The 14,655-nt window shown below is 41.9% G+C and overlaps 1 protein-coding gene across 1 annotated transcript in view; it reads left to right on the forward strand.

Moving 5' to 3' along the window:
- Nucleotides 1-14,655, forward strand: part of CFAP61 (cilia and flagella associated protein 61) — a 275,380-nt gene that overhangs the window by 178,359 nt on the left and 82,366 nt on the right. Inside the window, exons 18-19 of the mRNA XM_039216607.1 lie at nt 2,447-2,545; nt 8,417-8,585. Of these exons, the coding sequence (XP_039072538.1) occupies nt 2,447-2,545; nt 8,417-8,585 (268 nt within the window). The remainder of the gene's footprint in view (nt 1-2,446; nt 2,546-8,416; nt 8,586-14,655) is intronic.

Raw genomic sequence — 14,655 nt, forward strand, 5'->3', positions numbered from 1 at the left:
CAATGTGGTTCTTTTAAAAAACCACTGTATTTCTCTTTGAAAAACCATATTTTTCAGGCTCTCTTTCTGCTACATGTGGCTGTGTGTCTGAGTTCTGGCAATGTAAGCAGAAATGTCACATCAGATTTTAGTCTCTTCTTAATGGACAGCCCTTTCCACCCATCTATGCTTCCTTCTGACTGTAATGTGGATACGGAATGTGATGGCTGAGCTTCTGGAGCCACCTTGGGCCTGAGGAGACATTGAGAATGGAAGCCACCTTGGAGAAGCAGACAAGCAGGGCCACGGCCCCTGTTGACTGTATGGCTCCACCTTATCAGCAAATAAACTGGTTACTTCCAGATTTATTAAATACTGTTGTAAGGACAATTTGCTGCATAGAAATAGGAAGAGGGGTGCCCCAGGTGACTCAGTTAGTTAAGTGTCCAACTCTTGATCTCAGCTCAGGTCTTGATCTCAGGGTCGTGAGTTTAAGCCCTGCATTGGGCGTGAAGCCTGCTTTAAAAAAAAGGAAAGATAGAAGAGGAAAATGAAGAGGAGATATGGTTAATGGAGAAAACCTGTCTTCTGAATTAGAGGGAATAGAGGAATGCTCTTATAGGTGTTTCTGGAGGTTATAATGGAAATAGGGTGGGGGTGCCTGGTGGCTGGTCTTTGTTTTCTTTATGGTGTGAGAGATGTACTCACTTGAGAGTGAGGAAGGGGGATGGGAGGGAGAACAATAAAGGTTAAATTAGTGACCTTGAAGACTGGATAAAGCATCAGAGCAGCCACAGTGAAGAATGCAAAAGGAATTTGGCTAAGGCTAAAGAAAAGGAGTAGAAGGTTGGTGCCCTTATAGATGAAAACCTAGAAAATACCCCCACTCAAAATCTTTTGGAGAAGTCTTTAATTGCACAATTATATAATTCAGTATATTATAGTGTAGCAATTTGGCAATTTAGAAGTCATTTGATCCATGTTGTTAGATCATTCAAATTATTCAGTGCCAAAGGGATTGTTTTTGTAGTAAAAGATATAGCTGGATAATTACTAAGCCGCCTGTTCACAGAAAGCTATAAAAATGTCCATATATAACTGTTATTAGTACAACATAAACCACAGTTCCATCACATAGGCACCAAAGCCAAAATAAATTTTAACTTCATGTGAGCATCAACACATATTATTAGCTGCATTTTGCATTTTCTGTTAATGTAGATAAATTAAAGACCTGTCATCAGTGTGCATTTGCAGACTGGGAGTCCTAAGTAGCTGGGGTTAATTGTGACCTTTATGTTATTTGAACATATTCAAAAATTTTATTCTTATTATTAGAGTAAAAGATGTGCTGGGTTTTCTTTGTATCAGATAAGAATATTCATTCTTAAATGACATGCATCCTTCGAGACCCTAGAGCACAACCTTTCATAATATTTAGCTGTTTTTAAATGTCAGGTGCAGTTGAATTTATTACATTGCCGGCCCGTGCCATTACCAAAAGTCTCCTGCTTGTAATGGTACTTAACAGATTGTCAGTAAATTGATAGCATTTCCACATTTGGAAAATTTCCAGTTTCCTCATGGGAAAGGAGGGCAGGTGTTTTCCTCGAACTTGGTGAAGGTTTCTTTTTGGCATTTGGTTGCTTTAAGGGGAGGTGTGAACTCAGAAGAGATTTTAGAGAAAAATATCTTTCTCACCATCCTATGAAAAGATCAACTCACCCATAAAATTTTGCTGACTTTAGCTGGAGGGCAAATTTGCAGCAGGAGTATTTTAATGCTTAAGGGGAAACATGGAGTAAGTCTTAAACACCACCATTCTTCAGCAGCCTCTGCTTATGCTCCTGGGTGTTCGACTTAATGTCACTCACAGGACTTGGTAGAAGAGTCAGGTGAGTGCAGAGGGCACTGGTGGGGGTTGGAAGAGACATGGCTCTCACTTCTAGCTCTGCTGCCCAAGAGCTTCAGGACTGTGAACAAATTACCTACTGTTTCCAAAATTGATTTTTCTCCGTATGAAATGAGGATGATAAAACCCTGCCCCTGACTTCCAGCATAAAGTGTCTTAAAGATGAATTCCTATGATGATGCCTATGAACATGCCTCGGGCCCCAGAATGTCGATGGGGGGCTCCATCCCACGACTGTTTGGATCATGACCTGAGCCAAAATCAAGAGTTGGGCGCTCAATCCAGAGACCCCTTGAGAAGCAATTTAAAAAAAAAATGAAATGATGTCTGCCATGCTGGTGTTGTGGCTTCTGGAAGTTTCTGCAGTTAGCAGCTCCAGAGCCACCTTCCTCCTTTCATTGACATGGCTGGTCTTGTTGGAAGATTTGTGCAAAAAGAGTTACTGAAAAGAAAAGTTCAACAATTGGATGATAGATAAGGTTAAACTGAATTATAATAAACTTTCACCAAGTCGAGCTTTACTTCCTGTTTTTGTGTTTTCTTCTCTCTCCTCAGCTCTCACTTGAAGTTTAGTAATCTCACCCTGATTTCAACCCATGGACTCCCTGGAAAAAACCTTCTGGGCACTGAACAAAGGAAGTTTTTAGCAAGCGAGTAAGAATTCCATTTGATTTTTCATTCTGAGGTCAAACGTCCTTATTTGTTTGCATTTTTATGCAAAATACAGTGGACCCTTAGACAACAGGGGGAGAGGTGGGGGGTCTTAGGGGCTCTATCCCCCATGCAGTCCAAAATCTGTGTGTGGCTATTGACTCCCCTAAATATTAACCAGTAGTAGCCTATTGTTATCCAGAAGCCTCACCAATAACATAAACAGTGGATTAACACATATTCTGTATGTTAGCTGGAGAAAAGAAAATGTTATGAAGAAAGTCACAAGGAAGAGAAAATACATTTAGAGTCTTTACTACATTTATTGAAAAAAAAGGTCAAACTCGTGTTGTTCAAGCATCAGCTATAGTAGATTTCAGACTGGAAAGAGAAGGGCGGCAGTCTTTTCTTTTGTGGTTCAGACTCACTTAGAAGATATAAGCACAGCGGCACCTGGGTGGCTCAGTTGGTTAAGCGTTTGACTTCAGCTCAGGTCATGATCTCACAGTTTGTGAGACCAAGCCCCCTGTCGGGGCAGACAGCTTGGAGCCTGGAGCCTGCTTTAGATTCTGTGTCTCCCTCGTTCTCTTGGTCTCTCCCCAGCTCGTGCTCTGTCTCTCTCTCTCTTTCTAAAATAAATAAACGTTAAAAATAATTTTAAAGGAAGTACAAGTACAAACCTGTTAATGAGGAAATGGCGAGTTGGACTGCCATTTTGTATTTGTGGGAAGATGTCTGCCCTCTTCTAAACTGGGATGGAGCCTGCTAACACTGCCACCTCGGCTGCAGCGTGTCACTACAGTGCGGGGAGCTTGGTGACTGTATTTACTTCAGACCAGGGGACTCCCCCAAGGTTCAGAGTTGGGAGATAAAGGCAGGGCATTTCACTGGGGTGTGGGTCTCCCACCCCTACCCCCGGCCCTTTGTCATGAGGGGCTCATCATACTATGACCTTCTTGCCAGTCTGGGCAAGCTTCATTGGTTGCATCCCAGTAGAATCGCTGTTTGTCAACATCTGTTCTAGAAAATGCCATTTCATTATCACACAGCTTCCATTAATTTTAATTTCCTGTAGCAAACCATGGGTACAAGAATTATTAGGCTCCCTGCCTCTAGAAACAATGTCCCAATTTTTCCAACGAGGAGGAAGGAAATTGTTCCCTCTCAGAGTGTTCATTTTAGAATCCATGATGAAGAGATCGTCAAACAGTGAGAAAAACAGCAGTTTACTTGCCAGCAGAACCAGGCTCATCGACCTAGTACTTTTACCTATGGGACTGTGAACTTTTTTTTGAAAGATATCATCAGGGCAGTAAAAAAAAGGCAGGGGTTTTGAGCCAGATGGATGCAGATTCAGGTGGATGCCCCTATTACAAAAGGGATTTCATTTCTCTGAGCTTTGGGTTTTTTGACTGTGAAAAGTGGATGATAAGCCAACCTTGCCCAAGTTTTTTTTTTTTTTTTTTTTTTTTTTAAATTACTGTAACAGCAAGTTCTGACAAAGGGGAGGATCAACATGTGTGCATCTCCTTTCTAAATTACATGATTCCCAGGAAATGTTGGTTTGTTGATTAACATCTCACAAGGAACTTAATTCAGTCAGCTTGATAAAGGTTTCGGTCAGCCCCCATGTTAGGTATGCTACAGGAGAGAAGAGCTAGCACATGATTTTTGTGCTGCTGTGACTCTGCCTGGGATCTGCATGTGGCTCGGTGGCAAGTCACCTGGTGACCCTGCTTCTGTCCTTGCTCCACATTCTCAACACAAAAGCAGAGCGATGCCACAAAAATTTGATTCAGAACATGTCAACTACTGAATGGCCTGGAACTGCGCTGGCCAATATGGCACTACTAGCCACACAGGGCTATTTAAACTGAACTTCAGTAAAGTTAAATGAGATTAAAAATTCTGCCCCTCATTTACATTAGCCATGTTTCAAGTGCTCAGAGAGCTACATGTGGCTAGTAGCTGCCATATCAGACAGCACAGCTACAGAACATTTCCATCCTCATAGGAACTTCTAGAATGCTCCAACCTGTAATCCATCCCTGTCTGCTTACTTCTCTGACTTCGTCTTTGTCCATTTTTGCCCTTGTTCTCCCCACTAAAACCACTACAGCCTCCTTGATGTTCTTGAAACACAGCGTGCAGGTCTCCACCTTGGAGTTTTTGTTTTTCTTTCTCAAAGTCTTTGCTTAAATGTCAACTTTTCAATGAGACCCACCCTGGCCACCCATTCATTTGCAACCAACACTCCCAGCACACTCCAGTCCTTCCTCTGCTCTAGTTTTTTCTTGCTATTGAAATTCTTCTAAATATTATACAATTTACCTTTTAAAATTACTTTTTTATTGTCAAATTGGCTTACGTACAACACCCAGTGCTCATCCCAACAAGTGCTTTCCTCAATGCCCATCACCCACTTTTTCCCCTCTCCCCCACTCCCATCAACCCTCAGTTTCTTCTCTGTATTTAGGAGTCTCTTATGGTTTGTCTCCCTCCCTCTCTGTTTATAACTTCCCCTCCCCCCCATCCCCTTCTCCCGTGGTCTTCTGTTCAGTTTCTCAAGATCCACATATGAGTGAAAACATATGGTATCTGTCTTACTTTTATTCTTGATATTCTGAATTCTTAACCTACAATGTAAATTCTACAAGGGCAGGCATTTTTTGTCTTTTTGTTCACCAGTGTGTCCCTGACGTCTGGGACAGTTCTTGGTACATAGCAGGTACTCAGTAAATAATGTCAAATGGATGAAGGTTATATCTAAAAGCACCTGCAAAAGTCCTCTCAATCAGGTAATAGATGGGGACTAAACAACACAGCCAGATGCCCCTGCGTGGGTAATTGAATGTTACCGTAATTCTTAGAAACCACAAATTGAAACTCAAACAGGATGTTGCCTTTCAAAAGGTCCCCCCACCTCAGTAAAGGAAATTATCTCTGTCATGGAGTTTAAGAATAACTAGTGCATTGATATCTATAAATTTAATGATTTAAATTCCTCATTCTAAATATAAATTTCAAACTTTGCCCTAACCAGTGTTTTGATTATTGTTGTTACTAATTTTTTAATAGTCATTTTTTGTCTCCCCACCCTTCCCAGTCCAGTGTCTTGTAGAGGTGCTAATGACATGCCAGGATACAGCAGAGAGGAAGGCAGTAGGAGGAGAGGAGAAATAGGAAGCAGGAGAAATCCACTAATTGGACAATCAACCCTGAATAACAAACGTTAATTGTGATACTCCTTCTTCAGAGAGTGTCACAATAAATCCTTTATGAAAACCTCTTAGGTTCTTTCCAGTTCTGAAGGGTTCTGATTCCATGAAGTGCATGGATCTATCCTGCTTATAATTGCTCCCTGGAGTTTGCTTGTAATTTTGCACCTAGAGCTTTGGGCTAAGTCTTCTGACCATTGGGTTTTGGGGGCAAGCTGGCCACTTTGCACATATGTTCCCTTCCAGAAATTCCCCCATCCTCATTTCTGCTTTTTTCTCCTCCTTATTACCTGTTTCCAGAATGTTCTGTGAAAACAAACTTTCACATTATTTTTGAGTCAGGGTCAAGCTTACTTGAGAAGCATGAAGTTTAGGGGCACCTGGGTGGCTTAGTTGGTTAAGCATATGACTTCAGCTCAGGTCATGATCTCATGGCCTGTCATTTCGAGCCTTGTGTTGGCCTTTGTTCTGACAGCTCAGAGCCAGGAACCTAGCTTGGATTCTGTGTCTCCCTCTTTCTCTGCCCCTTTCCTGGTGGCTCTCTTTCTCTCTCTCTGTGTGTGTGTCTGCCTGTCTCTCTCTCAAAAATAAACATTAAAAAGAGAGAGAAAAAAATGAAATTTTATTGATATTTCCTCTTTGGTTCTTTCTCTCTTTTCCAGAGAACTCTAGTGGAGATATTTCTCTTGTCACCAAGCCATGAGGCAGACCTCGCCATATTAGAATCCTAATTCTCATTAACTCTGCTTAGGAAACAATTTTGAGAAAGTATCACCAACTGTCTCCAATGTCTAATTTCACCTACCTGATGGGTAAAGCAGATACAGAATGGATAGTAATCACCTATACAGTGATACTTTAAATGAACTAATGTCATTCAATGCAGTAAATGACTATAAAAGCAAGTACCCCACATTCTTTGATGCTTCCAAAGGTTCCCTAAAATACCATTTTTCTCTGTGCCAGTTCCCACTGGACAGAGCTTCAAATTTTAACTCTGAAATATGCATTCTGACATTATAAGCACTACTGTCCTGCTGTCATTAAAAATAACACTGTCTTAACCTTCCCCAGATTTCCCCTGAGAACTTTTATCTTTGAGCAAACCCTCATAAGACTAATCCCTGTGCACTAACTATATTTAATTTTTCCTCATCTTGGACGACTGACAGTACCGTTCCTATTATGCAGAGACCGTGTAGCAAATAAGGGCAGTCCTCTGTGGGTCTCTCATGAATGTGTGAAATTAACAAAGTTTCCTGTGCTCCTGTTAAGCTACCAAAATGATTTTTTAAAGAGAATTTCATCCCATTCTCTGTTATATTCCAGGGACAGACCAGTCCCTGATTTTCTTTTCTTATTAAAAAGAAATTTTCTTGTTTTTAAATGTTTCATGGAGAGATACAAAGTTCAGAGCCTCCTTCTCTTTCATAGACCCTTATAACAGGGTCTAATGTGCATCCATTATGAGAATTCCTTTTGTGTGGTGAGAGCAGACTCATGTGTGGATCAAAAAGAAAAAATGTTCTCCCTTTACCACTTCACAATCCCGTTTGCCTCCAAGGAGGGTAAACAGCTTTATGCATCATTAATATTATTTAGAATAATACCCTTCATGTATGCATCACAACTGACAAAACAGCGTCTTTTACGTTCTCAGGTTCATCCTGTACAATGACCAAGGCATGTGAAGTGGGCAGTGACCTCCTGTTGAGAGGTGAAGAAACTGAAATATTGAAGAGTCATACAGAGTCCCCAGGGTCCAGTCGCCCTGGGACACACACCATTACACAGCAAAGCCTTGATTTAAATGAAACACCTACTGTTCTACCATCCTGCACTCTGGGTCTTCAGAACAGGATCCTCATGTACATGAGGTCAGAGCTTTCAGAAAATTCTGGAAACCATCCTCATAGAACTCTTTAAATAAACCCAAAGCCACCAAAACTCCACTTTTCTCACACTAGAGTGTTCAAACTCAAGTGGAATCTGGGAAAGAAAACCTGTCCACCTTAGACCTGCTGTTTGCAGAACTACTAGTTGCCCATAAATCACCTTTGCCCTACAGAGTGAATCCCAAAAGTCTCCAGGGACTGCACTCGCTGCAAACATAATTCCCTAATTGACATCTTCTCTAAATAAAATGTGTAGTCATTTTGGCATGAATCCATACACTAATTCTAAGAATGAGTCATTTACTGTAGACATTAGCAAATATGAAGGGTTCTCAATATTCAGGAACTTGACCTCTGCCTTGGGAATCCTCCGCAATGTCACTTTCTTCTTCCTCTTTCCCTTTGAGTCTGTGGTCAATATGATGACTCAACCGTTAAAGTAAGATTACACCCACCATGAAATAGAAGCAGAAGAAAGAGTATAAGCTAATGATTTCACAGAGACACACACACACATGTATACTCACGCTCCCTGTTGTAGACTGGCCTGTGCCAGGTGGACCAATATAGGTTTAATGGGAAGATGTCAGTTTGTGACTGTCTCATAACAAAAAACTTCTCAGTATCTAGCCGCGGTCCTGGTAAACTCAGAGCAAGAGCACAGACTTGGCCCACGAGGGGACTTGAACCAGCTTACCAGATGTCTAATTAATGCCCACTGTCAGCTGCTCAAATGTCACTGACAGAGCCTCTCTTTGCAGCCACTGTTTTAATGATAAGGATTATGCGTTGATGTCACTGTGTTCCTGGGTCAATGTGGTGGTTGGTAGAATGACTGCCATAGACCGAGCAGCCAAGCACGTGGTGGTTTCCAAAGAGGAAATCGTGCTCTACGACCACCTCATCCTCTGCACTGGACAGCAGTACCAGGTGAGGCCACACACGAGATCCTCCCGATGGATGGTTAATGTGGTTACTGGGGCACACGTTCTAGTGGTTAAGAGCGCGACTTCCTACCAGGACAGCTGCCACTCTATTCATAAAAGTGCCCGCAAGGCCTGCACACATGACCAGAATTATGTCCGAAACCCCTCCTGAAAATCCATTCCAAGAAAAACATTCTGCTCAAGGGTAAAAATCACAGCAAGTAGGAGAAATGTCATTCTTTAAGCTGTTGTCCAAAAGTCTAACACTTACTGCTCACCAGAGCAGAATCCAGACACAACCCGGCATGCATTTGTGGTAAATTAATTTATGCCTCAAGAGGCTAACATTTGGCGGTGGTGATGGGCTCATGCAAAAGTATTTGAAACATGCGCACCTTCTGTCAACCCTTATTTTATTTTGTCTCTCAGTTATAAAACTAGGAAATGTGACTGATTGATTGATTACCCAGTGACCGTGCTTTCCATTTGGATTAAATTCTCAAACCACATTTGAGGAAAGCATTGCTGGGTACAACTGAAGCTGTTCAATGTCTTAGGGAAGCAAATTTTAATATTCTCACTTTGCAACACATATTAGCATTTCATGTAGTTCACAAAACTAGGGCATTTCTTTAATCAAAAGCAATTTACTTTGTAACTCAAAGATGGGGTCTTTTTTTTAAAATGTTTTTTAAAAATATTTTTGAGGGAGCACAAGGAGGGGAGGAGCAGACAGAAGGGGACAGAGGATCCGAAGTGGGCTCTGCGTTGACAGCAGCGAGTCTGGCACCGGGCTTGAACTCACAAAACCACATGATCATGATCTGAGCCAAAGTTGGACACTAAACCAACTGAGCCACCCAGGTGCCCTCACAGATGGGGTCTTTTAATTACATTTTCTCCCAGGAACCTGGATAAGCTTTCCCATGGTGGGTTTGTTTCTGACAAGTATGGAATAATTCACCCCCACCCCAGGCACTGCCATGTTTTATCTGGTACTGTCTTAGTACATTTTGTGAATGATTGTGGATTTGACAAGGGGAAGTATGTGCAGGTTTTCTTTATAGAGCCCAGCCAGGAAGAGGCAGCACGTGGTGGGGGATACACAGCTGAGCAACTCACAGCATCACTTAATGTTCTGAGCCTTGGCTACACATTGATGTCACCTGGGACACTTGAAATATACCCATACCCACCCCCAGAAGCTGTGCTTTAATTATTCTGGGGTGGAGCCCAGTGACCAGCATTTTTTTTCAAGCTTCCAGATGATTCTGAACTAAGGTGAGAACCAGGACTTGAGTTTTCTTTCTTTCTTTTTTTTTTTTTTAATGCTTTATGTATTTCTGAGAAAGGGAGAGAGGGAGTGTGAGCAGGGGAGGGTCAGAGAGAGAGGGAGACACAGAATCTGAAACAAGCTCCAGGCTCTGAGCTAGCTGTCAGCACAGAGCCCGACGCAGGGCTCAAACCCATGAACGTGAGATCATGACCTGAGCCTAAGTCGGACGCTTAACCGACTGAGCCACCCAGGCGCCCCCTTGACCTAGAATCTCTAATCTGTACCTTAGAGTGACACTTCTTAAACCGTAATGTGCACACACAGCCCCTCTGCATCTCAGTAAATGTAGATTCTGAGCAGGGGATGGGGGCCGCTGATATACTGCAGTTTTAACAAGCTTCAGGGTGACGCTGGTGCTGCTAGTGAGCAGGCCATACTGAATATGTATCATCCTCTGAGTAATTGTTTTCATTCTCCTCCTCCTCCTCCTCTTCCTCCTTCTTCTCCTCCCACCACTACTACTGCTGCTACTAAAGACATCCAATTCTCACAGTGTAGAAATTTTTTTTTTCAGGCTAAAGCATTGAAAGAATACTTTATTTTGATATTTAAGCATTCCTCTTTCTAAACATTAAACCAGAAGAAAACATCATGAACCCCTCAAGCTAGCCCTCCCCCCTCACCTGCCCCACTGAGTTCCAGCTGCTTCCTGGAACCGTGGACTTTGGAAAATGTGAGTGGAAGACCCAGCCAGCTGTCCGGAGACTCGGGCATCTGCCCATGTGTGTCCAGCTGCCCCTGCAGCTTTAGTCTGTGGCACGTTAAGCTCTTGCCCTTTTTACAATGGGAAAAATGAAATGAAGAAGCGATAAAGGGAGTTCCAATTTAATTTTTACAGAAGGACATAAAAATTAAAGGTACATAGAGTGATACCAAAAAGGCTGCCGAATTCACTGGAGAGGGCTTCCAGTTTTTATTTATTTTCCTATTTCCTTCTCTTCAACTCTCTCATGGTTTTGTCCCAATTTTGTGATTTAGAAATAAATTTAAATGATGAAAATAAAGCTTATATCCAAAGCAGGAAGACAGCCTGTTATAAAATATCATTACAAACTTTAACCTCTAAATAGAACTTTAAGTGGCATGTGTCATTATCAAATATTATGCAATATTTTTGATATCCAAATACTTCTCATTTAGTTTTTTTAAATCATAAAATCCATGCACAGGGTAAAAGATTAAATTGTGCTTCTGGACTGCACGTGAGGCAGGCTGGTCTCTCCTTCCAAGTCCCCTCTCTAGGGGCAACCACTTTGAGGCATTTCTGTTGTCAGTTCCTCTGTGGTTACCCCCAGAATTCCAAATAATGTGTTTATAGAAGTTTTATCATTGGTCTGTCAACTGCTGACATTATCTCTGACCTTGCCATTTTGGAAGACAAAGCTTTGATATATTTGGTACCCTCTAACTAACTCTCTTCCCCACCTATCTATAGATTGGGTTGTTTTTGTTGGTGGGCTCATGGACAAGCTCTGGGATAGCTTACAACTGAGGTCCTGGGACGCTCTCCATGGCACATGGAGAAACAGAGATGACTCCCCATGCCTGGCTTTGGGTCTTCTCAACAAAGAGTAAAAATGTGTCCACTTGCAGGGACTCTTAAAAGGGTCATGCTCACTAGAAGCCAGCAGGTGGGGACATTAGTTATATCGAGCTTGATGTGGGTCAGCAATATGATATGGTCTCTAAGGAGGCTATTTACGCCCTTGATGGGGGTAAACAAGAGTGTGGCATCTAGAACAATGCAGCCACAGGTGAGAGCCTGCTATAAACTACAAACAGCCGCTTCAAACAGCTACAAACAGTGAAAAGAGCTATATACACCACTTTGCCTCTCCAGACTTAAGACCTCCCCAGTGTTGTAGAGCAACAGTTATGAAGAGACATTAGTGTGCTTAGGGATGATCAAAAGGGAAAATAACATGCTGATGCTGAGAGATGGGGTCTACATTTCCTTGACTTGAATCTGGGCAGACTTGTGACTGTCTTGACAGTTAGAATACAAAGGAAGTGATGTGGTGTGACTTCTGGGGCTGGGTCAGGGGCCAGGCAGTGTCTCCTTGTTTGTGAGAACAGTGGCTCTTGGAGCCACCTATCCTGTGATCACCATGTTGGACATGGCACACCTGAGTTCTCCAGTTGAAAGTTCCAGGTGAACCCAGCCTTCCAGCCATCTCTGACAAAGCACCACACACATGAGTGAAGCTGTCTTGGATGCTCCACCAGCTAACTATCAACAAGTGACTTCTGTTGCTAACACATACAATAAAGGAATTGCCCAGCCAAACTCTACCCAAATTTCTGGCCCATGAAATCAGGAAAAGTAATAAAATAGTGGTTGTTTGAACCAATAAGTTTTGGTATGAGTTAGTTGCTTAGCAAAAAGCACCTGAAACAAATGGATAACAAGGAGTAAGGGAAAGGGAACAACATCGGGAAAAATCAGAGAAAGAACATACTCTTGACAATATTCCAAAATCCAGGAGTCACACAGGCACATGTACACAAACACATGCAAGCACACACACATTGCAGAAAACTATTCATCATCTTCAGTACAGTTTGATCAGCCAGGCTCTGAAATGGAAGCTGAAGCCATCAGAAGAGTGAAAGCTGAGCTGAGAAGGCTACAGAATTAGATGAAAAGGAAGATGGGTAAGAAAGGATTGAAATTCAATCCCTATCAGGAGACAGAACTGCCACTAAACAATGTTTGATGCTGAAGACAAAGGACAAAGCTCCCCTGGAGGGCAGAAGGCAAAGGGCAAAGGATACATTTGGCACAAGACACAAGAAGGTGTGATCAACATGGAGGTAACATATAGATCATTGGTTTTCCCAAAGAAGAGGCCCCAACAAATGGAATAGGGACAACAGAAACATGCTAGAAGAGAATTTTTCTTACCTAAATACCATATTGTCCAGTTAAGCCCATTCTAGGAAAAGTCAAAGAAAAGTATACTCAGCTAGTTATAGTCTGATGAAATTTTGGTTTTTCGAGAACGATAGGGAAAACATATTTCAAGAGAAAAATAACATTACCACCCCACCCCAAGAACAAAAATAAGACAAGCACCCAAAATCTCCTTTCCAGGATAAAACATGAAACTAGCCACACAGAATTTTGAGGAAAATGTGACAATTCAATAAGTATATTTTCACCTATGTCTCTCCTATTTGAAGACAGCAAAAAGACAGCTGTTTTTGTTTGTTTGTTTGTTTGTTTGTTTGTTTGGTGTGTAAGGCCTCAGAAGAATGATCTTCCATGTTCTTTAATGTATATTCTGAATAACTGAGGCAGAAAGGACTTTATGATAGTTTAAAAAGATAAGGGACAAGCACCTAACAATTGAAATGCTTGTAAATCAGGTAATAATGAATCTTCACCTAAATCTAATCAAGACCGAGTTGTTCAAAAATAAGGAGAGGTGGCCAGGGAGAAATAGGAATTATCTTAAATGGGGAAACACAAAGGTAATATTTTGTTCTTGACTCTTACATATAGAAGGAATAATGTAATGAATACTTTTGAACAGCATGAGTAAATTAGCCATGGGATAGAAGATAAGACAGGAGAAAACATCATTCTTGTAACCACAGGGAAGGAAACAAAGGAAACAGCCACAGTGCTTTAAACAAGGATAAACCAGAATGGCATTGGGAAAAGCAACAGTCGCAACAGTGAATGCCATGGTTTTAACCTGCACTGTTTTGAGAGCAAGACTCCGTGTTTGCACCAAATTCAAAATACAAAGAACTATCAAAACAAAATGATGTCCAAAGTTTCAAAATGAAATGTTAAAAGTGCACCAGCAAAAGGTGCCATGCAAATTCAACAGCTATCAGAAGCAGCAGCAATATTAGTACCCAACAAAGCAGAATTAATTGGAGAAAGAAAAGCATTAATGTCGACAAAGGGCACAATTCATGACAACAATACAGAGGTGATAAGCTTGTTAAGTGCCAAACATGATCATGTCAAAGAATATGTCACAAAAACAGAGGTGCCCCTGGAGTATTTGCTTCTTGGAGTCACGTTTAAGAAAGGAAAAAACAAGCTGAAGCACATTCAGAGACTTTGAAGTCACCCCAGATGTTGAGCCACAGAGGTGAAGACTGAGGATGACTGTCCTCAAATACTCAAAAGGTGTCATGCAGAAAACAGATCAGACTTGTATGTCATGTCCCCAGGAAGCTGATTGAAGACAGATCACCAGAAGTGATGAGAATACAGTGCTTATTCATCCTACAAAACTACTTCCTAAGAGTCAGGGTCTCCTCCAAGAGGGGATGTCTGGCCCAGGAGTCATGAGCATGCCCCCGGTGGGGCCCTCATAAGGCGGTAGGAACACCTGACGGAAGTCGAGGGACTGCTGTGTGTGTTAACTGCCGTAGTCCTTTCAGGAAATCTTCAAGGTTCATGCTGCTTTCATCCCCATTTTACGAATGAGGGAGCCAAGGTGCAATGAGGTTGAAGTGATTTGTCTAGGGTCAGACAACAACAAACTTACATGCTGGGATTTAAACCCAGGTTCCAGACTGTGAGTTCTTAACCATTGCCCTATCTCTCTCCTCCGTCCTTCTTTCTCTGTCTCTTTTCTCTCCCTCTCCGCTCCTTTCACCCCCCCTCCTCCCACCACACATGTGATCCGGGAATTATACTTGGTGGCTTTTAAAAGTCCTTACAACACAGAAATTCTAGAACTTAATGTTTAGAGTTAGAGTCAAATAAACAATT

The sequence above is a fragment of the Hyaena hyaena genome, unplaced genomic scaffold, assembly GCF_003009895.1.
Source record: "Hyaena hyaena isolate Hyena2069 unplaced genomic scaffold, ASM300989v1 scaffold_643, whole genome shotgun sequence".
Lineage (NCBI taxonomy): Eukaryota > Metazoa > Chordata > Mammalia > Carnivora > Hyaenidae > Hyaena > Hyaena hyaena.